Source organism: Oncorhynchus nerka, linkage group LG23 (assembly GCF_034236695.1).
Source record: "Oncorhynchus nerka isolate Pitt River linkage group LG23, Oner_Uvic_2.0, whole genome shotgun sequence".
NCBI classification, from domain to species: Eukaryota; Metazoa; Chordata; class Actinopteri; order Salmoniformes; family Salmonidae; genus Oncorhynchus; species Oncorhynchus nerka.
Window position 1 is genome coordinate 55837465 of NC_088418.1, and position 27572 is coordinate 55865036.

A 27572-nucleotide genomic window follows, 5' to 3' on the forward strand; every position below is an offset into this window, starting at 1 on the left:
AAGAGGTTTCAAGCATTAATATTGAATCATTTTAGCCCCCCCAAACTCATATTCATTATACAAATATGGATGTTTAATTTTGTCTGGCTTAGCATTCCAAATAAAATGAAATATTACAATTTAAAAAACAATTCATCTGGAGTAGGCAGTGCCATTAGTAAGTAAATAAACTGTGATAGGACCAAAGAGTTAATCAATGTGTTAATCAATGATTTCTCCATAAACTACAGGGTAGTGTAAACATGGTGTCTTTTAACGATCCAATACATAATATGGTACACGGGTCATAATTAGGTTTTAGTCCAGAGAGGCTAGAAAAGTGATCAAGATCTTCAGGAATCCAGATTGCGAACATAAGAAAAAACTTGAGTCATCGGCATATATCGACACTCTTGTTTTGTCCCCTGGATTTCTAACCCCTTGATGTTCTTGTTGGATCTCATTTTTATAGCTAGCATTTTAATGGCCATATTAAATAGATATGGAGACAACGGACAGCTTTGTTTTACTCCTCTTAAGAAGTAACCATTATTTACTATTTGACATCTGGGGTTGCTTTACACAACTTTAACCCGTTGTATAAGAGATTCACCAAAATGAAAGTAATCCAGGCATTTATATAGAAGTCTGCTATGAAGACCAGGCCTGGTATCTTTGATGTTTCATAATGTTCAATTGTTTCAAGCAATTGTTGTATATTATTATAAAGAAAACATATACTTAAAACATTTAGCTTCTTCTTTCAAAATGTAATTTGGTGAATCATGGATGACTTGATCATTTATAACGAGTTTCTGTAAATTATTTTTGGTAGCATTTCTATGTTGAAGGTTCAAGAACAATTCTTAACAATCCTTTTCTTAACAACCATTGCCATTCTAGCGAAGGCTCATATCATATTGCCTAGTTCAGAGCATGCACAGACCAGCTGGCTCTTTTATGGACATTTTCATACTCTCCCTATCCCAGCCTGTCGTCCCCACTTGTTTCAAGATGTCACTAAGCTCAGAGTCTGAACTCCTCTCTGTGCAACTGGGTCCTATATTTCCTGACAGGCCGACTCCAGGTGGTGAGGGTAGGCAACACAGATCCTCTACACGGGCCCCCCAAGGGGTGTGTATTCAGCACCCTCCTGTACTCCCTGTTCACCCAGTGTTGAATTCAAGTGTTGTTGAAATTTGCCTAGGTTCTGAGAGGGGAAACAATGGAGTCAACATGCAATTCAATATAAGAAAGGTGTTCTTAATGTTTTGTACACTCGGTGTAACTCAACTGTAATAAGTCAACTATAATAAACCTGGGACACCAGCCTTAACCTCTGAGCCACTCTAGTCTACTCCTCTGTAGTTGGCAAAATCGCAGAGTATATTCTTGGCTCCTGCCGTCAGAGTTTTTTATGTAATCTGATTACATAAAAAAAAAAACTTTAATCAGTTAGGTTACCAACTAAAATATTGTAATCAGATTAGAGATGACTTCTTGGGTCACTTTTAAATTCAGAAAGGATGTTAACAAGGAGGAAAAAAACATTATTACACCTTTCTGTTTTCTCAATGACATTCAATTCAACATTGAAAAAAGGCACAAGTTTAAGTTTGTTCCACCTGAGCGAATCTGACCACAAGTCAGCGACCACTATGATGACACTCCAAATGCGTTTGATGGATAATTGTTTTCTTCTAATGCCTCTTAAGGGTAAAATAATCCAGAGGTTACTGAAAGTAATCAGATAACGTCACTGTGTTTGAGTAATCCAAATGTTATGTTACTAATTACAATTTTGGATAGGTAACTAGTAACTGTATTGGCTGACATTTAGAAAGTAACCTACCCAACCCTACGAAGACCTTGCATATCACAGCTCTCTCCACAAGATGGAGACACAAGACCGTTTTTATACAATGATTTCTGCATGATATTCTTCACTACGAAGACTTGGGCATTTGGAGTGAAGTATGAATGTTGTTACTGCTGTCCCTCTGTTAGAATGGTGGCTTGTCCATCAAAGTATCAGGTAACACGTACTATTTAATTCAAACAATTCGATTAAAACCTTTATAAGTGTACTATTTATCATAATTTGCTTACATAGTTTTTCTAAATGCATATGCAGTGCCCTCTATATCAGCCCAGGCCATCCATTTACTTTTAAAGGCCCTGATATACACGAGTCTTTGCTGCCATGTACTGGACTGGACTAATATATCAATTGGCTCCATACATATCTGTAGGATAGAATCATTAGAAAGTTCCATCAAATTAATCAACATAGCTTAAATGGCAATCCCACCACTTTTCAACCTCCTTTTCATTATCTCCAGCACAATACCAGTGTCTAAATGTGTGAAAACGGTATATTCCTATGTTCTGTAGAAAACAAATAGTTAAAAGTTCTACCAGATGACATCAACAAAAGTGAAAACATATTTAAAACACTGATTTCAAACACTATGAGATTCGTGGTGACTTGGGGAGAAAGAACATACCCTCTGGCTAGAAACTCGTTGCAGGTCTTGAAAAATCGCCGTTTCTTTTTAATTGTAATCCTACACGGTGATGTCACTGAGAAGCATTTCTTACGACCTTGGTTCTCATCTTTTTAACATGACAGATCATATTCACATATGTAGGTCTAGTTTGGTGCTGAAGATAACGAATACAAGGTTGAAAAGTGGCGGAATTGCCATTTACAATGGCTATTCAGCATCAAACGCGACTTCATTCATTGTAGCCACAGGCATCATCAAAGCAGTTTTCATGCAAAGTCATGGGGCGTGCATGGACTCTTATTTTGAAAAGCGTGTTTCGAACTGCAGAAGTTGAGCGTTAATTACTTATGACGCGTTCAAAACGACTGTGAACTTGTGCCGCGTTCAAAACAAATGGGAACTCAAAAGTCTCCGTCTTACGACTTCAGTGGGTTCAAGACAACTGGGAAATTGCGTTTTTTTTTTTAAACAGAGTGGGAAAAAATAGTTTTGAACGGTCATCCAACTCGGAATTCGGGCCTCTTTCTTGAACTCCGGCCTTCCGACCTGAAGATCACCTACGTCATGATTTGACCTTTTTTCGAGTTCCCAGCTGCCTTGAAAGCCTCCGAGTCAGTACTTTGACAGTGCGACGGTTTGTCCTCCGAGAACATACGTTTCGCTGTTGCCTTGTTAGGTGCCAAAAACAAGATGCTCTCTTACATCATTGGGGTAAATATTAGTTGCCAGCTAGCTAAACATTGTATTTTTTTTTACATTGCTTAGGCTCAGCTACAGTTTTGCGATTTGACAGTGCACAAGGTGGAATCTATAGCGAACAGTAGCAAGTTAGCTAGTAGTTATGGTTGGCTAACTAGTACTGTAGACTACAGTGTAGCTAGTGACAGATCTTCGTCGTGAACCATCATGTTTGCAATCCATCGTAATTGCAGTAAGTCATATGGTGTATATAGTAAACTGTCATTGTAACTAGCTAACTTGATAAGAGGCAAAGCAAACGCTTTGGTTATTGAGATGTTTGGGCGTTTAGCTAGAAGCTAGCTTATCATGCAACTTGCCAACTAACCCTCTCTATTCGCAGTGGTTTATTTGTTATGGAGCTAGGAAGTTAGCTACCTAGTTTACGTGATTGACACTCGGGTTAATTTCTGATCAAAATAGCAAGCATGGAGATATCTGCACATGTGTCAAAGGAGCGCACGCCACAGTGGCTCTAAGTTACCCTGTCGTTAAGTTAGCTAGCTACTAGCTATCGAACAGCGGTGAGCGCAGCAGTTTGGTCCAATTTTTTTTATTGAACCTTTTTTAATTAGGCAAGTCAGTGAAGAACACATTTATTATTTACAATGAAGGACAAACCCGGACGACGCTGGGCCAATTGTGCGCAGGCCTATGGGACTCCCAATCACGGTCAGATGTGATACAGCCTGGAATCGAACAAAGGATTGTAGTAACGCTTCTTGCACTAAGATGCAGTGCCTTATGCTGCTTGGGGAAAGTTACTCTGACATGACCACTCTCCTAGGGAAGCATTGCGCCTATCCATAATGACTAAACTATTTATGTAAAGTTAGGTGTAATTGCACACTGACTGATGCATTGCATATCAGTACAAAAATAGGGTATATCCTAGTGACTGTTAAACACCTGTTTTTTTGATGACATGTTGGTAGGTCTGTAATTTCCCCCTCCCAATCATGGCAGCAGTTTTTGCAATGTTCAACATTGTAAAGATCAACATCCTTATTTCCACAATAACTTTGACTGAAAAGGCAAACCTTCCTTTCCCATCTCCACAGCTCATTCGGAGCAGTATCGACAACATCATCAACCTCATCCTGAGCCTCTTCCTCTCAAAGAAGAAACCTGCCATCACTCTAGAGGACCCCAACATCAAATATGCATTAAGGCTGATAGATAAAGAGGTAAGAATTCAGTGTTGTGATCAGGTTATTATTCCTGTGCTGTGGTGAAACCACGTTCACATTATTAATATAATAGAGTGAATGAAACAAGTTGGACTAAGAAATAATGAGTAACAATTGTGACTACAGAAGACATGTTTGATCTGGGATGCCCAGTGCTGTTCTAGGAAGACTTAGGGCAATTCCATGAAACAGAGTGATGCTCAGACTCAGAGTTTTCACTCAAATTTATGTCAAATTAAAAACCAATGATTGCAAAGTGAATCAAACCATACAACTATGTAAAGTGACTACTTTTAACAAGTTCCACACCCAAGAAACAAATTTACTTGATCAGTGCAGATGCAGTGTTTGGTAACATAATGATCGCACTAACTGTCATTATGTTACCAAGCGTTGAATCTGCACTGAGTTCTATGCTTTGTTTAACTTTGTAATCGTTGTTTTGTTTGAGTCTCAGCATCACTCTGTTACTGTGGAAATGCCCCTTACCATTACAGGAACTTCACAAAGACCAAACAAATAAGTTAGACTTGTCTGTGTCACAAGCCCTTTAGGACTTGGGCTGGGCAGCTGCTGCATTGCTACAGACTGGTTTCTCCATTTAGTGCAGAGGTCAATATGCAAACAGTCTGGATTATAGTTTGAAGTCATTGTTCTTGTACAGACTGCTACTGTGGATCAAGGCTAACAGTCAGTCAAGTGTGTGGTTTATCTATATCGGGGGTAATCAAATGTTATTGGTCACATACTGTTCTCAAATCAAATTGTATTTGTCACATACATGGTTAGCAGATGTTAATGCAAGTGTAGTGAAATGCTTGTGCTTCTAGTTCTGACTGTGCAGTAATATCTAACACGTAATCTAACAATTTCACAACTACCTTATACACACAAGTGTAAAGGAATGAATAAGAATATGTACATATAAATATATGTATGAGTGATGGCCGAACGGCATAGGCAAGATGCAGTAGATGGTATAGAGTACAGTATATACATATGAGATGAGTGGGTATGTAAACATTGTATAAAGTGGCAAGTGATACATTTATTCCATTATTAAAGTGGCTGGAGTTGCATCAGTATGTTGGCAGCAGCCACTCAATGTTAGTGATGGATGTTTAAAAGTCTGATGGCCTTGAGTTAGAAGCTGTTTTTCAGTCTCTCGGTCCCTGCTTCGATGCATCTGTACTGACCTCGCCGTCTGGATGATAGCGGGGTGAACAGGCAGTGGCTTGGTTGTGGTTGTTGTCCTTGATTATAATCATGGCTGTGATTATAATCGAAGAGAATTCTCTTGGGAGACAATGCGGTCAGCATTTGATTGTAAGGAATTCTAGGTCAGGCGAACAAAAGGACTTGAGTTCCTGTAGGTTGTTATGATCACACCACAACTCGTTAATCGTAAGGCATACACCCCCGCCCTTCTTCTTACCAGAGAGATGCTTGTTTCGGTTGGCGCGATGCGTGAAAAAGCCAGGTGGCTGTTCTGAGTCTTAACGTATCCCGAGTGAGCCATGTTTCCGTGAAACAGAGAATGTCACATTCTCTGTCTCTCTGGAAGGCAACCCCCTGCTCGGATTTCGTCTACCTTGTTGTCAAGAGACTGGACATTGGCGAGTAGTATACTCGTGAGCGACGTGCCCATCTACGGAGCCTGACCACTAGACCGCTCCGTCTGCCCCTTCTGCGGCGCTGTTGTTTTGGGTCGCCTACTGGGGTCCGATCCATTGTCCTGGGTGGTGATCCAAACAGAGAATCAGTTTTGGGAAAGTCGTATTGTTGGTGAGTTGACGTTGCTCTTATATCCAATAGTTCCTCCCGGCTGTATGTAATAAGACAAAATAAAAATACTGCTAGTTTCCTAAGAAAGCGAAGCGACCATCACTCTTACCCTATGCGGTCTGGAGCCTGCTTGTTTTCTGTTCTAATTGATAATTAATTGCATACACCTGGTGTCCCAGGTCTAAATATAGCCCTGATTAGAGGGAAACAATGAAAAAACGGGTAACTGAGGTCCAGAGTTGTGTTTGAGGGATCTGTATCATGTCAGTGTTTCTGGAGCTGTGAAATTCTGTGTTCTCACAGATCATCAGTCATGACACAAGGAAATTCCGTTTTGCCCTGCGGGAGAATGATCATGTCCTTGGGCTACCCATTGGTGAGTACATTCAATTGATGATTTCAGCATTTGTATAAAAACAATATTAGACTATAGTATAAAATTTAATGTAATCCTGGTCTGAATCTGAAATCATACACTGCTCAAAAAAATAAAGGGAACACTAAAATAAAACATCCTAGATCTGAATGAAATATTCTTATTAAATACTTTTTTCTTTACATATTTGAATGTGCTGACAACAAAATCGCACACAAATGATCAATTGAAATCAAATTTATCAACCCATGGAGGTCTGGATTTGGAGTCACACTCAAAATTTAAAGTGGAAAACCACACTACAGGCTGACCCAACTTTGATGTAATGTCCTTAAAACAAGTCAAAATGAGGCTCAGTAGTGTGTGTGGCCTCCACGTGCCTGTATGACCTCCCTACAACGCCTGGGCATGCTCCTGATGAGGTCGCGGATGGTCTCCTGAGGGATCTCCTCCCAGACCTGGACTAAAGCATCCGCCAACTCCTGGACAGTCTGTGGTGCAGCGTAGCGTTGGTGGATGGAGCCAGACATGATGTGCTCAATTGGATTCAGGTCTGGGGAACGGGCGGGCCAGTCCATAGCATCAATGCCTTCCTCTTGCAGGAACTGCTGACACACTCCAGCCACATGAGGTCTTGCATTAGGAGGAACCCAGGGCCAACTGCACCAACATATGGTCTCACAAGGGGTCTGAGGATCTCATCTCGGTACCTAACGGCAGTCAGGCTACCTCTGGCGAGCACATGGAGGGCTGTGCGGCCCTACACCATGACTGACCCACCGCCAAACCGGTCATGCTGGAGGATGTTGCAGGCAGCAGAACGTTCTCCACGGCATCTCCAGACTGTCACATGTGCTCAGTGTTAACCTGCTTTCATCTGTGAAGAGCACAGGGTGCCAGTGGCAAATTTGCAAATCTTGGTGTTCTCTGGCAAATGCCAAACGTCCTGCACAGTGTTGGGCTGTAAAGCACAACCCCCACCTGTGGACGTCGGGTCCTCATACCACCCTCATGGAGTCTGTTTCTGACCGTTTGAGCAGACACGTGCACATTTGTGGCCTGCTAGAGGTCATTTTGCAGGGCTCTGGCAGTGCTCCTCCTTGCACAAAGGCGTCGGTAGCGGTCCTGCTGCTGGGTTGTTGGCCTCTTCCATGTCTCCTGATGTACTGGCCTGTCTCCTGGTAGCGCCTCCTGGTAGCGCCTCTCTGGACACTACGCTGACAGACACAGCAAACCTTCTTGCCACAGCTCGCATTGATGTTCCATCCTGGATGAGCTGCACTACCTGAGCCACTTGTGTGGGTTGTAGACTCCGTCTCATGCTACAACTAGAGTGAAAGCACCTCCAGCATTCAAAAGTGACCAAAACATCAGCCAGGAAGCATAGGAACTGAGAAGTGGTCTGTGGTTATCACCTGCAGAACCACTCCTTTATTGGGGGTGTCTTGCTAATTGCCTATAATTTCCACCTGTTGTCTATTCCATTTGCACAACAGCATGTGAAATTTATTGTCAATCAGTGTTGCTTCCTAAGTGGACAGTTTGATTTCACAGAAGTGTGATTGACTTGGAGTTACATTGTTTTAAGTGTTCCCTTTATTTTTTTGAGCTGTGTATAAAAATGTATCTGTTCGTAGTGTTGTCTTCGACTCTTCATTTAAGTGGCCACCATACTTTGACTGTGTTTTTGTTCCCAGGGCAACACATATACCTGTCTGCCAAGCCAGATGGAGTCCTGGTGGTCAGACCGTACACACCTGTGTCTAGTGACGACGACGTAGGCTTTGTAGACCTGGTAGTCAAGGTACACAAATCATCGAAGACGCTTTCTCTGTACTATAATTCAACCTCCATCTCCTCAACCAGTTTTCCCAACGAATGTTCTTCCTGCTTCCCAGATTTACTACAAGAATGTTAATCCAAAATTTCCTGAAGGTGGGAAGATGAGTCAGTACTTGGAGAGCCTCCGGATTGGCGACACCATTGATTTCAGAGGGCCCAGCGGCCTGCTGGTCTACCAAGGAAACGGTGAGTCATCCCATTTGCCCGACATTGCCACTGTGTGGTAGATACAGGGACAACTATCACGTAATATCCTGTTATGTATATTTAGTCCTTGGCTGACAATCTGTTTCTAAAGTGTTTAGTTGTCACTGCTCTGAGCTAGGTCAATGGTGAAGAAGTGCACGCAAACCATTCCTTTACTAAGTTGATTTGTTTACTGGGTGTTTCAACAGGGGCTTTTGCCATCAAGGCAGAAAAAAAGGCGGAGCCTGTGATCAAAACCTCCAAGCAAGTGGGCATGATCGCAGGAGGGACTGGTAAAACAAAAGCCATGCTCAATCTGTACATGGCAGAATGGCCACCTGTAACGGGTTGACATGTGTTCTATTGGCTCCTGTTCCCTCAGGAATCACTCCCATGCTGCAGATCATCACAGCTATAATGAAGGATCCCCAGGACCAGACTGTGTGTCACCTGCTCTTCGCCAACCAGGTGAGTTTATGCCACTTTCTTCATCTGGATTGAATCTAATGTTCTAACATGGGCTAGTAGTTCTAATACCTTCTCTATCCTATTCTCCCTCAGACTGAGAAAGACATCTTGCTTCGACCGGAGTTGGAGGAGATCGCAGCTAATCACCCAACCCGATTCAAGCTATGGTTCACCCTGGACAGGGCTCCTGAGGGTAAGAGATGCCCATAACTTCTATTATGTTTCAATGAACATGATCTAATATAGGCAAATTAATGTTTGTTTGCCCTGTTGAAGTGTCAATAAAAACCATTTAAAGGCTGAACGGACGGTTCAAAGATTGAGAACACTAAGAAGTAAGAATCTTGTCTGGTCCGGAGTGACTTAAACTTTAATGTCTTTTTGCTCATCAGAGTGGGAGTACAGCCAAGGCTTCATCAGTGAAGACATGGTGAGGGACCACCTTCCACCCCCTGGAGACGACACTCTCATCCTCCTGTGTGGACCGCCTCCCATGATCCAGTTTGCCTGTAACCCCAACCTGGACAAAGTGGGCCATGCCAGCAGCCGGAGGTTCACCTTTTAGAAGCCACCTCGGGGGAGGGATTCCCCAGGGCTCAATGATCCGCCACACCCAACATTTATAAAAACCTGCTTGATCATCTATTGAAATCATTTTGTTCATCCTGTAATTTGTTGTGCCTCAATTTCTAAAACAGAATCCTGAAATGAGTGGTGTCCAAAGCATTTTCTGTTGATCAAGAGGTTTATCATTCTGAATTGAATCACTGGTAGTTGGGGGAGTAGAAGTTCCTCCTGTCAAACTAATTGTGACAACCAGATACTTGTGTACTGAACAAAATATAAATGCAACAACTTCAAACATTTTACTGAGTTACAGTTCATAGGAGGTAATCGGTTAATTTAAATTGGGCCCTAATCTATGGATTTCACATGACTGGGCACGGGTGGGCCTGGGAGTCAATCAGAATGAGTTTTTGTCCCCCACGAAAGGGCTTTGTTAAAGACATACTCATGGCCTTTTATTGTCCCCAGCACAAGGTGCACTGATGTAATGATCATGCTCTTTAATCAGCTTCTTGATATGCCACACCTGTTAGGTGTATGGATTATCTTGGAAAGGAGAAATGCTCACTAACAGGGATGTACCGGTAAACAAATTTGTACAGAAAATGAAAATCAGCTTTTTGTGCGACTGGAACATTTCTGGGATCTTTCAATTCAGCTCATGAAACCAACACATTGTTTTATATTTTTTTTGTTCAGTATAGTTGTAACTTGACTCGAGTGCCTTCGCAATTGCCATCCTTTGGTAAAGTAATTTTTGTATGCACAGCTGAAGACATCACCATAATACTGCTTACTTTGCTTCCACTGCAAATTATTCCAAAGTGTTATGTATAACTTTGCACATTGATGTACCTATTCCATATTGTTGCAGAAAGACTCTCATTGTGTGACTACTAAAAGATAGGATATCTTGAAGCTGTTCTGTTACGGAAGTATTTCCATGTGCTTAAATGTCATTTGCTTACTTGTCCTTACATCACTTGAATTACGGTTTCTTTATGCAACATGTTTGTTATATACAGTGAGACCAATAAAATACAAATGCAATCAGTTGGTTTAGTCTGTAAGAAATGGCTGTGGTTACCACCAAGCAATGACTCCTCCCACCACGTAAGTCACCAAGTTAGGATCGGCACCTTAGGCTGCGCTTACAGACAGCCCAATTCTGTGATTTTTTTAAATATATTTTTTTACAAACGTCTTTTGACCAATCACATCAGGATGTGAAAAGATCTAAGCACAGCCTTGAATCTGGCAGTTATCTAGTTGCCAGGTTGAACAAATACAATGTGAAGCATTGTAGTGGCTGTTTGTATTCAGTCAGAGGTTGTGGGTTCAAATCCTATTTTCAGGGGTGCAACTTCCACTGTGGACATGTTCCCCCCCCCCACACACTTTTACAAAACGAGACTCGGTGTGCTTTAGGACCATAAGGATGCCTCTGAGCAGTCGGCTAGGCTGTTCGGGGTGTTTATCCGACTGGGGGAAAAAAACATTGTGTCCCCCAAACTTCTAAAGCCAAAGTTGTGCCCCTGCCCATTTCTATAACACCCAATGTCAAAATGCAAAGATAAGTTAGTGTGAAGGGGTCTCTGGTTGGTGTAAGGAGCCATAAGCAAGTGCTCAATAACTGTGAGACCTTGCTGAAGTGGAATAAATACCTATAAACATACTTCCACAAGTATTTGAAAATGTACATTGTACAGTACAGTGGTTCCCAAACATTCAACCTCCTGCAGCGCACCCCCTCTAGCACCAGGGTCAGCGCACTCAAATGTTTTTTTTTTGCCATCATTGTAAGCCAGCCACACTTACTATACGATACATTTATTAAACATATGAGTTTGTCACAACGCGGCTCGTGGGAAGTGACAATATAATCACTTTACTCTTACATATAAAACTTTATTTGTTCAATGTGAATAACTCACCACAGTTTAATGAGAATTGTGTGCTTGAAAGGATGTACATAACTCTGCAATGTTGGGTTGTAGTGGAGTCTCAGTCTTAAATACTTTTCCAAACAGTCTGTGCCTGTATTTAGTTTATGCTAGTGAGGGCCGAGAATCCACTCTCGCATAGGTATGTGGTTGCAAAGTCTTAACAGCGTGATTTGCCAAGGCAATAAACTCTGAGCACTGCCCTATCCAGAAATCTGGCAGTGGTTTCTGATCAAATTACATTTTCATAGAACCACTTGTTGAAATTTCAATGAGGCTCTCTTTTTAAAATATTGGTAAGTGGACTGGAGGCAGGGCATGAGAGTGATAACGAATCAAGTTGTTTGTGTCGTCCGTTTCGGGAAAGTACCTGCGTAATTGCGCACCCAGCTCACTCAGGTGCTTTGCCATATCACATTTGACATTGTCTGTAAGCTTGAGTTCATTTGCACACAAAAAAATCATACAATGATGGAAAGACCGGTGTGTTGTCCTTGTTAATGCAGACAGAAAAGAGCTTCTTAATCATAGCCTCAATGTTTTCCTGCACATTAAATATAGTTGCGGAGAGTCCCTTAATTGACCCCCCGTAGACGTAACGGACATATATATACCAGCTGTGCCAGGCCCATCACGTCTGTCGACTCATCCAGCTGTGACGCATTTAATTCCTGGCTTGTATGGAAAGCAGCAATTGTTTCAAAACATCTCCTGCGGTGTCACTGATGCGTCGGGAAACAATGTTGTTTGATGAAGGCATTGTCCCAGCCATATCCGCAGCAACAGGAAGAATTAAGTCCTCCACAATAGTATGTGGTTTGCCTGTCCTAGTCACTCGGTAGCTCACCATATAAGACGCTTCTAGCATGTCTTACTACTCGAAAGTCGTCTTTATTCTCGCTCCATAAACTAATTCGGCTTATTTTTCATATTGGCATGTTTTGTTTCTAAATGTTTGCGCAAGAGTGAAGGTTATCTGTGAGAAAGTAACGGTTAATGTGATTGGATGTTAATTATTCTGCCACCAGTATTTGACATTGTGTTATTTCACTGAACACTAGATGGTTTCATTGTATTTTTGGCAGTGAAACGAGGCCACTCAGGCAAGAAAAAAAGAAAAGAAAAAAAACTCACCCAAATTTATAGCCCGTTGGAAAATAATGTACCTTTTGAAAATGTTTAGAAATGATTTAAGAAGTGAATCACATTTATATTTGTCGTACCCCCTACGGCATTGTGCTACCCCAGCTTGGGAATGCCTGGGCTAGTATATACAGTTATATGTAGCCCATCATTTTTTACCATAATAGCTTTTATTGACAATTCTTTACAAAAAAAGATGCATAGAAACAGTACACAGTACATTACAGTGTTCACTGGTATGGTTATGGCTTGCAGAACGATATCATTGCTTTGTGGTGATGTTTACAATCTAGAAGGTTGGGCTTCCATGTAATGTTCCTAAGATTCATGGATATTATGACAAATTCAACAACATGGGAGGACAAACCAAAGTGATAATAGTGAAATAATTTGGGACACAAACAAAACATGCAGATAGGAGCATCAAATGAGAGGACAACATGGAGAGGAAATTATAATTCTGGATTGTTGTTTGACTTCAGTTGAGCACAGCCAACTGTGGTCTGAAGACAGATCTAAGTGTCCCACTGCAACTTGACCAATCTTTCAGGTTATATAATGGCTAATAATTACTTCCAAAAATAAGTCGGGACAAGGGCATACCATGTAAGGGACTCATTTGTGGATATTCAAACACATATTTAAAAACCAGTTCTGCAATACAATAAAAGTATGAAGTATAAAATAAATGCTCATATGTTGAAATCACAATTCATGCACTACATTTCGACAACTTAAATAAATACACATGTATAACTTCACTTGGGAATGCAGAGAGAGATCGTAAATTGTTGAAATGACAACAACTTAAGACTAAGGGCATAAGTGGTCTCACAGGTTGTAGAAGCAAGCCAGTCACAGCGCTTCATTAGGTTGGCATGGCGACACCAGCAGGGGCCAATGATGTGTATAAAACCTGGATTGCTGATGCTATGTACATGGCCATATTGGTACTCCTCAGAAGGAGCACTCCTCCATAGGAATGAATTGAATTCTACAGCACTTCACGAAAATGTTAAAGGACAAAATTACATGTATTTAGGTATTTATTCTATTAGGTGTCTAATAGAATATACCTGTCAAAAACAAATGTAGACATTGCATTCTATAACTTCCAACATCTTTTTTTACAATGGAGGAGTAACAAAATGGCTGTGTGGTGGCTGCAAAACAGCGCCCCGTCAGTCATCTAAAGTTAATACATATATTTGGCGGGGATTCTCCCTCACATGTTGGAGTCGTCATCGGTGACACTGGCCCCGGGGGAGCAAGAGGAGACCTCACTGAAGAACTCATCTTCCTTCAGCATGCTCTGAAACATGCAGGAGAAAACACACTAAAGTCACACAGGAAAACAAAGAGATCAATAACAGTGCCATGGCTGTTTTGCTAGAGCACAGCTTGCTGAGAGGTTCGTCAAGTGATTTGATGTGTGATCATGTGGGGGAAAAATGGGGGGGGGTATTTTACTTATTTTTTCGATCTTGTCTCGTCGCTGCAACTCCCCAATGGGCGGCAAAGTTTGAGTCATGTGTCCTCCGAAACATGATCCACCAAACCTCACTTCTTAACACCCACCCGCTTAACCCGGAAGCCAGCCACACCAATGTGTCAGAGGAAACACTGTTGAACTGACGACCGGGGTCAGCCTGCAGGCACCCAGCCCGCCACAAGGAGTTGCTAGAGCGCAATGAGCCAAGTAAAGCCCCCCTCCCCGGCCAAACTCTCCCCTAACCCGGACGACGCTGGGCCAAATTGTGCACTGCCCCATGGGACTCCCGATCACAGCCAGTTGTGATACAACCCGGGATCAAACCCGGGTCTGTAGCGACACCTCTAGCACTGTAATGCAGTACCTTAGACCGCTGCGCCAATTGGGAAGCCTCGTGAGCATTTCAATGACTTCTTACCGTCAGGTTGTCGATTTCCTCAGAAAATGCTCCTATCTGCCTCACAGCCCCTTCCGAGTCTTCCATCTAGGAATACAAACAGTGTTCAAGAGCACTTCACATGGAAAATGAAAAGTAAACAAGCCATCCTCTTGTGGTACCACATTCCACCCTCATCTGTTCATTAGAGTGCTCTAACCTCACCTAAAGCATGATCATTAATGCTTATTAAATAGTGGAAGGGGCGCCAAAAAGCCACACTAAAACACCCATAATAGTACCTATATCCATATAGGTAACACATTCCCTGAAGTGGATAATGACAGTCCCTTACCTGCTCCAACTGGTCCAGGTCGTCCTCGTAGCTCCTCAGGCCCCCCTGGAAGCTGCTGTTCTTGGGCATCTCCACATCCATGGGGCACACATACTCCTCGCTGTCCTCCTGGCGCTTCTTACGCAGGGTCCCGAGACCACCGAACGACAGCTTTCTGGGCTGGAGGAGGAGAGAGGATGATGGGAGAGTGGGTCAAATGGGGACAAACGTCTGTGTGCCGATAGAGTTAAAAAGCAGTCTGTCCTAGTCTCCTTTTCCTGCTGACCACTGATCTGACAGGACACAAACCTATCCAGTCCATTCACACATAAGTGGTCATGAGGCCAACTTAGAGCAGTGGGACACAGCCAAGGTCACTGATCAGATCAATAAACCTACACTGATCCCCAAAGCTCTGTATGTCGAACAAGATGCCGCCTCACAGACAGCGAGTTGACCCTACCTTGACCTTGGCGGTGGCAGTGAGCAGGGTGTAGTCAGGGTTCTCCAGACACTCCTGTTTGCTGCGCTGGGCAGCGGAGCCGATGAGCAGGTGGAAGTGGGTGGCCAGGTGGCGGCGCAGCAGGGTCTTGTTGGGAGGGATGTTGAGCAGGAGGGCTAGGGACTCCACGTTGAAGCGAGGCTCCAGCACCTGAGACAAGGAGAGATGCAAATGAAGAGTGAGACATACACCGGCAAAAGGCAGTCAATGTATGTATACGCTGATGAAGGCATGTGTTCCTGAAATGAGTCAGTGGCAAGCCAATTCAAACAGAGTCCCCCCCCCTCTCACCATGACCCCCCCGTGCACACCGCTGCCCCTCAGGTTAGGAGCGTACTCAGCCAGGTCCACTGATCTCAGCCACTCCATCACTCTGTGATTGGTCCACTGGGAGATCTCCGCTGGCGTGATGTTATTCTGGGGAGACATTTTTTTTTTGTTATGGGCTTTGAGCCGGTTCGTGACAACGCACAGGGACAGAAAGAACGAGAGAGGAAGAGGGATACTTTATTTATTTAGTAGTGTCTAAACCGTACCTCGTCAGAGGGCCGTCGGCGGAGGCAGTTGGGCTCGTAGAAGTTGAGCCGGAGGACCTGGATGGCTCTCTTGATGCTGAGGTGGTGGAAAACACTGCCCACTTTTAGAGACAGCAGGTCATCCTGAAGGGGACATACACTTATCTCTGTCAGGAGAATGTCTACTGTCAATCAATTGGAAATAAAAGGACACTAGGCATTGAAAAGATGATCACACAAAAACAAATGTTATTTTATTTAATAGACTTTATTCATCCCCTCTGACATTGATTCTAATTCATTTTAGCCATGTTAGACCGACTATTGCAATTTAACACTCACCACAGTCATGTAGTGTAGCATTCGCCCATCGACCCTCCCCTCATCAAACTGGCTCTTATACTGCGGCAGACCAATGTCATCAAGCCATCCTGAGAAACACCAAAACAACTCAATCAATTCACAAAACAAAGGTATTCAATTCTTCATTGCTAACTCTGAGGCGGTGGTCAGTGGTCACTCACTGGTCACCCAGTTGTGGTCCAGTTTGGCCTTGCTGACATCCTCCTCTGATCCCAGTGCCTGGAGAGCCAGCTGCAGCTTCTTCCTGTGGAGGGGCTGTTTGATCCCCAACTCCTGTTGCCACAGAAACATGTATGGGTTGTTTAAGACATCTGACATACTGTCCAGTTAGGAAGAGCGTGATGGAGAAAATAGATGTTTGTCAGGACATACAGTGGGGCAAAAAAGTATTTAGTCAGCCACCAATTGTGCAAGTTCTCCCACTTAAAAAGATGAGGCCTGTAATTTTCATCATAGGTACACTTCAACTATGACAGACAAAATGAGAATTTTTTTATTTTTAAATCACATTGTAGGATTTTTAAATGAATTTATTTGCAAATTATGGTGGAAAATAATTGTATGTAGCAAAGTGAACATTAACCAACTATAAGCTTTAACATTGTGGGTTTCATTAAAATGTCTAGCGACACAGAACTTAAACACAGAATGCACGAAACGCCTCCTGGAAGCTCCACTGAGCCATCCTACCTTCTCCAGGTCGTGCTGGGAGGCCTGCAGCAGGGTGAATCCTGAGCGGATCCACTGCTGGGCTTGAGCCACGTGCAGCCCCAGGCCCTGCTCCTGCAGCCACACACACACCTGCTCCTTACTCCACTGAGCAAAGGGAGCGTCCACATCACTGAGGGGGGAGAGAGCGAGCACACTCACCTTTAACGTGGAGGGTAAACAGTACATCATTCATTCCAATTTGCTCCTCTGACACCACAAAATCCAAAAACTGTAATACTGTAGACTTAGTTCCAATAAACTTCTGATCCCTTCCTCTACGTTTCTAGTTACCGATACTAGACTGTCTCTCTGTATGTGTAAGAGGTGAGCTTCACATACTTGGCGCTGTGCTGCAGGTCACGTGACCAGCCCAGTCGGGGGCCGGCCGTGGCTCTGACTCCTCCCCTCCTGAACTCAGTCTCCTCCAGGTCTAGCGAGGTGGAGTGACTTCTCTTCAGCCTAGAGGGGTCAGAACACAGCAAGCCTAAATATCCTGCCATGCTCTGTCCTCGTGTTACAGCAAACCCTCTGTCCTCGTATTACAGCAAACCCTCTGTCCTCGTGTTACAGTTAATAAAGCAATAGTTTCATTTAAAAACCCTGGCTCCATCTTAATTCATCTTTCCCAAATTCCTTGCATACTAACTCCTTACCTCCTAAACTTAGGGAATAATGAGAACATTTTAACCAACCTGCCTAAGAACTTCTTAAAGCCTCTGGACTTCTTCTTGGCCTCTGGTGAGGAAGGTAGGGTCTGGCTGCTGTCTCCTCCCTGGGGTTTGTCTGGTGGGGCACCAGCCAAGTCCAAGTGGTCTGTGCCATTACGCTCGGTCTCAGCTGGATTCAAAACACACACACCTGTTAGATCAACAGCCGACATCTGACAATCCACCACTATTTAGGAAACTCCGGAGGCCAGAACTGTCCAAGGACTACAGCTGTAATGGCCACCACAACCACTTCTGGACTACATCTTCCACTAAACACCACCATCACCACCAGGAGTACGCCAAGAACCACTCAAAAGCACCTCAACTCGATCCGCACATGCAAAGGACTGGTTGGCATGAACTGCTGATGCAAATTCATAGACTTCCAACAGTAAAAGACAAATCTCAGAGGCGCATCTTTAAGGACAGCTAGCAGAGTTAAGCGGCATCATTGCAGATGGTGTCACGTCATGGATAAGGAACAACTGGATAGGATTTAAAAGGGGAAATAAATGACACTAAAAATCACCCAGCTCACACCAGCGATCAACTAAACTTTTCACTCGCTTGATACAAGTGAAAAATGAAGAATAGGGAAGATGGAGGTAGGGGCATATCTAGGGATTCTTCACACAACAATGTTACCATTTACCACCCAATCAGCCTCAAGAGGGTTCAGAAAAACAGACTGCTGTTTCATTTAGTCTACGATGGGTCTGGTTGTATGGTAGATGGTGATCACATTGTTGCACTAGTATCCCTGCACACATCCAGCGTTCATCCTGATCTGCCATACTGCAGGCCAGGCCCGTCTGTGGGGCTCTGCGCTGCAGACTACTGTACTGTACCCAACGTAGGTGCACTCGCACTCCGGCTGCGATCTTCACATCACATAGAACCATGGAGAATAGAAAGAGCAAGGACAGAACATAGTTAACTAGTGTGAATACTACCAGACAGACAGAGACAGAGACAGACATAAGAAAACACACATTAAGGTATTGAACTGTGAATGTTTTTTTTACATCATGAACAGAGAGTAGTATTTATTGTTCACACCACCCCGTGCAGAGGAACGATCACCCTTCTCCCCGTGCCCTTCCTGCCCCCCACCCCCTAACGATGAGACTCACCCAGATTTGGGGCACTGGACGTCCTCTTGCCTCCACGCATCTTGAAGAAACCACGTCCAAAGGAGGAGCGGGCCTTCTTGTTCCCAAAGCTTTCGTTACTGCTGGGGTTTGATGGGGGGCTGGGCACCTCAACTGTGGTCTAGAAAAGGGGGAGGGGATCATTATGAGTACATAAATCTAATAAAATATTTGACATGCCAGTAAACAAAGTCAATCTCCCAATAGAACCAGCTCCATAGTTCTGCTGTTGTACCACCAGGTGACAGAGTAACATGACTGTCAAAAATACACATTGCTCAAAACAACCCATTGCTATTATGATTCCGTATCATCCGGACAGACAGTCCGGAGTCCAGTCAGCTGTCACAGTGGGGCTCAGTCACAGTGGGGCTCAGTGGGGGAGATAAGAAATAGAACTATGCCTTCTTTTATGACTGGCTCGTTTGGGAGACATGACACAGACTCTCCCACGTTGAGAGGTCAAAAGGTCAAAGAGGCTCTAGTGTTCTAATTTGGGTGACAAAAATAGGGGGTAGAGAGATCTGATTTAAGACAGTCAGGCTAGAGCAATGGGTCCGTAACCGAAAGGTTGTTGGTTCTAACACCCGAGCCGACAAAGTGAAAAATCTGTCAATGTGCCCTTGAGCAAGGCACGGAACTCTAATTTGCTCCAGCGGCGCTGTAATACTATGGCTGACCCTGTAAAACAACACATTTCACTGCACCTATCAGGTGTATGTGACAATAAAAATATTTTTACATACAGTACCAGTCAAGTTTGGACATCTACTCATTCAAGGGGTTTTCTTTATTTTTACTATTTTCTACATTGTAGAATAATAGTGAAGACATCAAAACTATGACAGATACACATATGGAATTATGTAGTAACCCCAAAAAAGTGTTAAACAAATCAAAATGTTTTTTTTATATGAGATTCTTCAAAGTAGCCACCCTTTGCCTTGATGACAGCTTTACACTCTTGGCATTCTCACAACCAGCCAGGTCGCAGTTGTAAATAAGAACTTGTTCTCAACTGGCCTACCTGGTTAAATTTTAAAAACGAGGTAGTCACCTGGAATGCATTTCAATTAATAGGTGTGCCTTATTAAAAAGTTAATTTGTGCAATTTCTTTCTTTATGCGTTTGAGACAATCAGTTGCCTGGCCGGCCCTGTCGTCGGACGGGGCCAGTGTCTCCCGACCCCTCCTGTCTCAGCCTCCAGTATTTATGCTGCAATAGTTTGCGTGTCGGGCTAGGATCAGTCTTATATGTGGAGTATTTCTCCTGTGTGAATTTAAGTCCCACTCTCCCCTCAGGTTTCTGTACAACACTTTGACATCGGCTGATGTACAAAGGGCTTTATAAATACATTTGATTGATTGATTGACAAGGTATGGGTGGTATATAGATAGCCCTATTTGGCAAAAGACCAAGTCCAAATTATGGCAAGAACAGCTAAAAAAAAGCAAAGAGAAACGACAATCCATCATTACTTTAACGCATGAAGGTCAGTCAATTTGCAAAAACCATCAAGTGCTATGAAACTGGCTCTCATGAGGACCTCCACAGGAAAGGAAAACCCAGAGTTACCTCTGCTTCAGAGGATAAGTTCATTAGAGTTACCAGCCTCGGAAATTGCTGCCCGAATAAAAGCTTTGCAGAGTTCAAATAAAAGACATCTCAACCTCAATTGTTCAGAGGAGAAAACAGAGTGAAATCGGGCCCTCACGGTCGAATAGCTGCCAAGAAACCACTACCTAAGGACACCAATAATAAGAAGAGACATGCATGGGCCAAGAAACATAAGCAATGGACCTTAGACTGGTGGAAATCTGTCCTTTGATGAGTCCAAATTTGAGATCCAACCGCTGTGTCTTTGTAAGATGCACGGTAGGTGAACGGATGATCTCCACATGTGTGATTCCCACCGTGAAGCATGGAAGAGGTGGTGTGATGGTGCTTTGCTGGTGACACTGTCAGTGATTAATTTAGAAATCAAGGCACACTTAACCAGCATGGCTACCGCAGCATTCTGCAGCAATACGCCATCCCATCTGGTTTGCGCATAGTGTAGAAAATAGTAAAAATATAGAAAAACCCTTGAATGAGTAGGTGTGCCCAAACTTTTGGCTGGTACTGCATATAAACTCCATGATGGCAGCAAGTCAAGGTCTTTCCAGTTAACCCACTATTCACCATCACCCCATGAGAGAGGGGACAGTCTTACCTGCTCTGTGTTGCTGTTTATGTGGCCCAAGCTACCTGCTGAATGTGGTGGGACTTCTGGTGGACTGCAAAGAGAAAGGAAAGTTAACCGACAGTCTAGACCTAGAGATGATGAATATACAGACAAACTAAAACAGTGACCCAATGTGCAAATAGTCCATGGGAGTGTAGTTTGTCCAGGGGAAAGCCAACCTCACCTGTCTGTGTCTGGTTCCTGTATCAGGCTCTCCTGCTCCAGCTCTGAAAACACTGCAATATATGGAATCTGGGAGGAGGGGATGAGAGAGGAAGAGAAAGGAATACAAGAGTCAACGTCACTAAATTAATGTGTCGTCAATGTCGCAAAGCACAGTCGACAGTTTCAAATGGTTAGGTAGTTGCTGTCCAGCTAAACCAATACCCCAAGCCTGTTGACCCTCACATTCCTAACATTACGTTGTGGTAAGGAAGTCTAGTCTCAGGTCCATCCTGTGTGTGATACATTGTTATGACAGGGGAGGTTGTTACCTCGTCACAGCTCCTTCCTGTCTCCTCCCTAACCGCCAGTGTGGCCTGGTCTGCATCCATGGCGACCTGAATGGAGGGGGATCTGTCATCCTGGATGTCATCATAATTGTCTTCATTCAGTGTGTCTGGAGGGGGAACAGTTATAATTGTTACACAAAATGATCAAGTCCATTATTCTACACTATCAAACATGTGATTGATCTAGTCCAATAAATAGAAATGAATGGACTATTGCAATGATACCGATAAAACAATTCATTACTAGTTTCACACTCCTTTAACATAGTTTCACCTTTCATCAAGTCCTGGACCTTCTTGTACCGTGTGATAGACTCCTGAAGCTCCTCGATCCTCCGGTCCTGTGGGTGAAGGATGGTAGATCAGAGTTAGAAAAGCCATTGAGATTCCCATGCGTCAACTACAGCAGCCTTTATGAAACAGTGTCAACAGGAGCTCCAGTACCTTGTCATTGCTAGCTGACATCAGGGAATCCATGGCCCTCTTCATCCTCAGCACGTCCACATCTGGAAAACAACAAGCGTGCCCCCACAGGGATCAGACAGACAGACAGACTGGTGTCTACTGCTGTCTACCCACACTGGTGGAGTCTATAAAGAACAACATGCAAGTCAAGTCCACTTAAGCTACAGGAGTATATGGAGTATATGGGGCAGGTTCAAGGACAATCAATTCTTAAAGTGAATACATTGCACTCTACATATATTGCATACCCCTTTGGTAAATGGGTGATAAGAGCCTCAGCTGTGGGTTGGAAGAGTCAGAGATCATGTCTAAACACGCTTGGTATGAGCCCTGAAGACAGATAAGACGATAGTAAGGTGGAAAGTACAACATCTCCCTTTCTTCCCCATCTGTGTGAGAGTGAGACAGGATGCTTTGAACATTGTATTTCAGGGGGAAAAGTCCAATGCTCAGGCCATGTCTTGATGGTACCCATCATTACTTAAGGGGACTTAAGGGCAGAAATAACTGCAGACGAATTAGGAAAAGGAATGTTGGAAACTTGTTGCCGTAAATCTGTCAAGGTGCAAGTTAAGCCTGTTGAAATATTATGGCTCCTCGTGTGTATGAGGGTGAAGTGAGGTCCCCCTCCCTCCCACATGTCTAGTAACCGTACTCCCACCTTTCTCTCCATCTGTTCTGTCTGGGGTCAGCACTCCCTGTGTAGCCTGGTCTCTTAGCCTCCTCAGCTCCTCCAGCTGCCTCTGAAGAGTCTGCAGTTCCTCCTGAATGAGAGAGGATCATGTTCGGGACCATTCTGACCTCATTAAACTACAAATACATATCTAGGCCCCATATCCATAAAGTGTCTCAGAGTAGAGGGGTAAGACTACAAAGCAGGATCAATGAGCTAACTTGCCTAAATATTCACAAATGACATTTTTTAGAGAGATAAACTTGAAAATGGGCATGGCCTAATTGACTCAACAACCGAAAACACCTAAGTTTAGCTTTCTTGATGAACCAGAAAATCAGTAGTTATTTCTGGTTGTTTATTAAAGTCAGCTGGCTAACCCAATGAACCTGTGTTGTAGTGTACCCCTTAGGAGTGTTGATCTAGGATCAGATCCCCTGTCCATTCATTTTTATCGAACATGTAAAAATCCTACTAGAGAAGCACTCTTCGTACGAGACGCTTTATGAATACAGGCCAAGATCTAGATAAGAACCCAGCTAGACAGAGTCTGACCAAACTGAAAGTAAAAACCCAGTCTGATGCCAACTGTGCTGCAGGGCAGTATGACCCAGAATGAGGTTAGAGTGAGGATACATTCTACCAGAGGACTGGTGTCTTAACCAGAGAACCATACAACCAACACTGTAAACATGTCAGTTTCTTTCACATTCCACTGAGAAAGAACAGCTCCATTGGGATGTTCATCCCCAGCAGAAGGTCATCCGTGACCGTTCAGTTCCATCCATTAGTTTAGCTTACTTAGCCAAAGGTTTAAGACATTTTAGCATCAATGTACAGTTAACATACAATTAAGTGGATCAAGGTAGGAAGTGAAGAAAAACTAGTGTGTTAAGAAATCTGCAACTTATACTTAGCTGGTAGGAGAACTTAGTCAAAGTGGAAGTGTGGTGAAAGTTGGAAAAGCGGATAGGGTCAATGGACAGAGGGAAGGTTGAGAGGCCTGTAGGGACAGACAGGGAAAAGCAGAGCACTCTGTGTTAACTTCTACACCACACCTCCAGTGAACTTCAACCTGCCCATGTTCCATTCCTAGGGCTGCACAGGTTAGCACGTTGCAGGGGAGAAGTTAGCCAAGCAGGAGTGAGAGATGAGGAGAGAGGCGACAAAGGGTATAAAACCCTGAAGGAAGGTGGTATTAAGAGTGAAAGCAGTGATATATAACCAACACACAAGGGAACGATAGATTCAGTACCTACATGATGTAGAAAAAGTGTAGAGTGAGTCAAACTTAATCTGTGGACCATATGTCATGCACAATCTTATGTGAACAGATCGATCTAAAGCCTTCATATTGCAGACAGATTTTTAGCCATGCTACTCACTTTGGTGGATTTAAGTTTCTTCTCACACTGCAGTCTTTCATTCTCCATATCGGTCACCTTGAACCGCAGATCATTGACTTCCTGGTACAACCCCTGGGGAGGTAAAAGACTACATTACCCACAAGCCCAAGGGGGTCAGCTGAGAGTTTTGGAGCAAATGTTGGGGATGTTTTTGTGGAGTGAAAAATCCCCAATGATGCACCAAAGATTATTTAGAGAGCGAGACACAGAGAAGCCCACGCCAACACGGAGACAGATTCTTGATTTGGAAGGAAGCGTCATGGTCAATTACCATTACAACTGCTTTTATGTGATGGATAATACATACTCCTGAGTACCTTGGAGCAATTACCGTATAGATGGAGCACTCAGGAAATATGCATCGTCATTAAACAAGAATGTGCTACATGATTCACGACGCATACATTTAGACAAGAGTAAAAACCGCAGAGCACCGTGGGTAGGAAAGAAGAAATGGATCAGACTCAGGGATGTGTGATTTACAGCCCAACATTAAACATATATGGAAGACATTGCCTTTCCACACACCGCTCCCTAAAGGTTATAGTAGTGTCGGGAAACCCACACTCAGGATCCAATATCCTGATTCCTCCAGCCCAGGCCTGCTCAGTGCTCATAGATTAGGTGTATGGAATCCCTGACTGTCAGACTCCCAGCTTCTCTGGAGGGGAGATTCATTATTTTATGAGAGGAAACAGCTGCTGGAGCAAGGGGGTGTTTTGGCACTCCCTGCCAGCCAATCCACCCAGGCCAGGATCTGCATGACGGATCAGGGCCCACTCCATCCAACGGAGACGGACCTCTGCATGGTCTCAGTGTGAACTATTAAACGTTTGGGTGACTGCCAAGATTCATATAAACTCACATCCTACTATTATAAGACGTCTGCCTGCCGTTGAACGAAACTCCAAATATCTACCAAAGACATGCTATCTCTGTGAGGGTGAGTCTATTCCCATAATGCATCCGCGTACCTCACTATCCCTGCGATCTCTCGCCACAGTGGTCAGCTTCAGTTTCAGACTAGACACCTCAGTCATCAGCTCCAGCTTCTGGGTCTCCAGGGTGGACCTGGTCAAGAACTCCTGCACAGGACACACAGTCATAGATTCAGTCACAGACCAGTAGGAGCGAAGTGTATTAATCAGTGTTCATTCAGAAAGATCATTTGGATCAAAAGGCTGACCAATACCTTGAGCCCATGGTTATGTCTCATAATAAGACAGAACATCCTGCTAGTAACCATAATACACTGCAACCCTGCTGGGGCCTCACCTGCTGCAGCATTTCTTCAGTGGCGTCGAGTTTCTCTCTGTGCTCCTCCAGACACATGTCCAGATCCCTGATCTTCTCCCCCTGCACCTCCACCTGGTCTGAGAGAACACTCACCTGGGGACAGTGGTCACTCAATAATATGCCACATGTCAACTGTGTGTTGTTTTCAGGGTAGGGGTTAGTGATCTAAGAGCATGCTCGGTGATGCAGGTCTTTCACTCACACTATGAATAGGTAAAACCTACTGAATTCAACAGCTACCTATCAAATACACTTTAAACAGAGCACCCTTGCTAATGTACGGTTTGCATGTACAATGTATTTGCTAATGTACACATTTTCTCAATATTGGGTGGTATTTCCTATTTGTTAAAGCTGGTCTCTGCTTGTTCATGGCCTCGTGACACACACCTGGAGGACGAGACACTCCTTATCGCTCTCCACCCGTGACAGTCGATCCTGGTAGATCATGGCGGAGCCATTTCCGTTGGTCTGAAATCACAAACAACCAAAGCCATCAGACGGCTGATCGCCAAGGGCATAGAGAGGCCATAAATATGGTCAGGAATAACTTCTTGCCCTACCACCATACCAGGAAAGACTCCTGACCCTAGGAATAGAGCAGCCTCCAGTCATATGGAAGAGGTACCACTCCATCTCAAAGGCCAGCATACAGCATTCAGGTGTCATAGCATCCCTACATTGAAAAACATCACATGATTTTTCCCTGGGGGGGGCGCACACGCGAAATGCATGTTATTTGAGAGCCACGTGAAGGTCGATAGGGTTCTCACATGCAAGTGCTTTGTGTGACTAAAGTGGAAATTGAATCAAAAAGTAAACTCCTCTTCTCATATTTCACACAGAGAAAGAAAGGGCTTGAGGGGGAGGACAACTGTGCCGCACTGCGAGTCACCTCCAGTGAAGAGGATGCAAACCATTTCAGACACCGCTCCAGAGACACTCCGTCACTCACAAAGCATGTCATCACAAAATAGCCATACAATCAAAGTAATCATAATATAAATAACAGGTAAGAAGACAAAGCAAACCACTGCCCATGCAATCACATAAAAGGAATCTAGTCTAAATAAAAGTACTTTGATCTTCATGTGTGGAATACTCATCAGCAATACATTTTCCATGATTACACTCAACTTCTGAATATCTCAGGCATTAAAGACATTCTCCGGTGCTTCTGTATCCCTTTTAGCCAATAGTTCTGAAAGTAGCGCTCACGAGCCAAAAGTTTATGTACCACATCATTGCTCTCTCTCTGCTGTGTGTGTGTGTGTGTGTGTGTGTGTGTGTGTGTGTATCTAACTAGCTGCTACTCAAATGGCAAGGGGTTGAAGCTAATTGTCTAGAACTGGAATTGCTAGGAGGCTGGCCCATGATGGGGAAAATGATGGGAATATAGAGCAGCACTCCTTCCCGAAAAAAACAGTTGCTTTCAAGACAGGGATTTCATGTCCGGTTGAGCTAAGACAGTAATTCTGCATGTATGAAGTACACATTTAACAGGTTTAACAAATACTTAGTTCCAGAGCATGTCTTTAACAATAGTAAAAATACAGAATAACATTAACAGTGTTTGCATTGGCAAAAGTAAGAGAACTGAGGGAGTTACCTACCAGTTGTCCCTGCTGCAGCCACTCCACTAGGCCGTCGGCGGTGGTGTCAGGGACCTGGCAGCGGAGGCCCTCCCTCTCATCCTGGTCCATCATCTCCAGCGCCGCCCGCAGGTCCTCCAGCAGGTGCAGCGCCCGCAGGCTTCCCAGGAAGGGAGAGGTGGGCGACTGGCAGTCAAACAGCCCATTGGAGTAGTCCATGGCCTTGGAGCCTGTTGGGGCCAAGGTTAGGAGAGGAGTGGTTAGGAACAAATAAGGAAGTTAGAAGCATAGATATACAGTACCAGTCCAAAGTGTGGACACACCTACTCATTCAAGGGGTTTTCTTTATATTGTAGAATAATAATGAAGACATCAAAGCTATGAAATGACACATATGGAATCATGTAGTAACCATGAAATTCTTCAAATAGCCACTCTTTGCCTTGACAGCTTTGCACACTTTTGACATTCTCTCAACCAGCTTCATGAGGTAGTCACATGTAATGCATTTCAATTAACAGGT

The 27572-nt window shown here is 43.7% G+C and overlaps 2 protein-coding genes across 3 annotated transcripts in view; one reads left to right on the forward strand and one right to left on the reverse strand.

The window, feature by feature from the left end:
• The first annotated feature begins 3012 nt into the window (after positions 1 to 3012).
• LOC115107097 (NADH-cytochrome b5 reductase 3-like) lies at positions 3013 to 10694 on the forward strand. The gene is made up of 9 exons (XM_029630480.2): positions 3013 to 3200; positions 4289 to 4414; positions 6506 to 6578; positions 8276 to 8382; positions 8477 to 8606; positions 8816 to 8899; positions 8989 to 9074; positions 9168 to 9267; positions 9467 to 10694. The coding sequence occupies exons 1-9, from the start codon at positions 3180 to 3182 to the stop codon at positions 9637 to 9639; spliced, it is 900 nt and encodes a 299-aa protein (XP_029486340.1). The 5' UTR covers positions 3013 to 3179; the 3' UTR covers positions 9640 to 10694.
• Positions 10695 to 12878: 2184 nt separating this feature from the next.
• The window catches only part of LOC115107098 (liprin-beta-1-like), a 32306-nt gene continuing 17612 nt past the window's right edge, over positions 12879 to 27572 (reverse strand). Inside the window, exons 3-26 of one of the 2 annotated variants that reach the window (XM_029630481.2) lie at positions 27071 to 27279; positions 25848 to 25928; positions 25437 to 25550; positions 25136 to 25246; positions 24141 to 24233; positions 22744 to 22846; positions 22062 to 22123; positions 21892 to 21958; positions 21600 to 21724; positions 21290 to 21357; positions 21094 to 21157; positions 18864 to 19002; positions 18579 to 18611; positions 17713 to 17857; positions 17360 to 17479; positions 17000 to 17150; positions 16471 to 16582; positions 16289 to 16377; positions 15968 to 16090; positions 15723 to 15848; positions 15393 to 15581; positions 14951 to 15109; positions 14638 to 14703; positions 12879 to 14039 (exon numbers count right to left, since the gene is read on the reverse strand). In XM_029630481.2, coding sequence (XP_029486341.2) covers positions 13953 to 14039; positions 14638 to 14703; positions 14951 to 15109; positions 15393 to 15581; positions 15723 to 15848; positions 15968 to 16090; positions 16289 to 16377; positions 16471 to 16582; positions 17000 to 17150; positions 17360 to 17479; positions 17713 to 17857; positions 18579 to 18611; positions 18864 to 19002; positions 21094 to 21157; positions 21290 to 21357; positions 21600 to 21724; positions 21892 to 21958; positions 22062 to 22123; positions 22744 to 22846; positions 24141 to 24233; positions 25136 to 25246; positions 25437 to 25550; positions 25848 to 25928; positions 27071 to 27279 — 2636 coding nt within the window. In that variant the 3' untranslated portion in view covers positions 12879 to 13952. The remainder of the gene's footprint in view (positions 14040 to 14637; positions 14704 to 14950; positions 15110 to 15392; positions 15582 to 15722; positions 15849 to 15967; positions 16091 to 16288; positions 16378 to 16470; positions 16583 to 16999; positions 17151 to 17359; positions 17480 to 17712; positions 17858 to 18578; positions 18612 to 18863; positions 19003 to 21093; positions 21158 to 21289; positions 21358 to 21599; positions 21725 to 21891; positions 21959 to 22061; positions 22124 to 22743; positions 22847 to 24140; positions 24234 to 25135; positions 25247 to 25436; positions 25551 to 25847; positions 25929 to 27070; positions 27280 to 27572) is intronic. The other variant, XM_029630482.2, reaches the window with a different exon arrangement.

Coding starts and splice junctions, on each gene's coding strand:
- LOC115107097 (XM_029630480.2), top strand. CDS start 3,180: ATGCTCTCTTACATCATTGGG. Junction 3,201..4,288: donor TGCTCTCTTACATCATTGGG/GTAAATATTAGT, acceptor CCATCTCCACAG/CTCATTCGGAGCAGTATCGA. Junction 8,383..8,476: donor TTGTAGACCTGGTAGTCAAG/GTACACAAATCA, acceptor CCTGCTTCCCAG/ATTTACTACAAGAATGTTAA.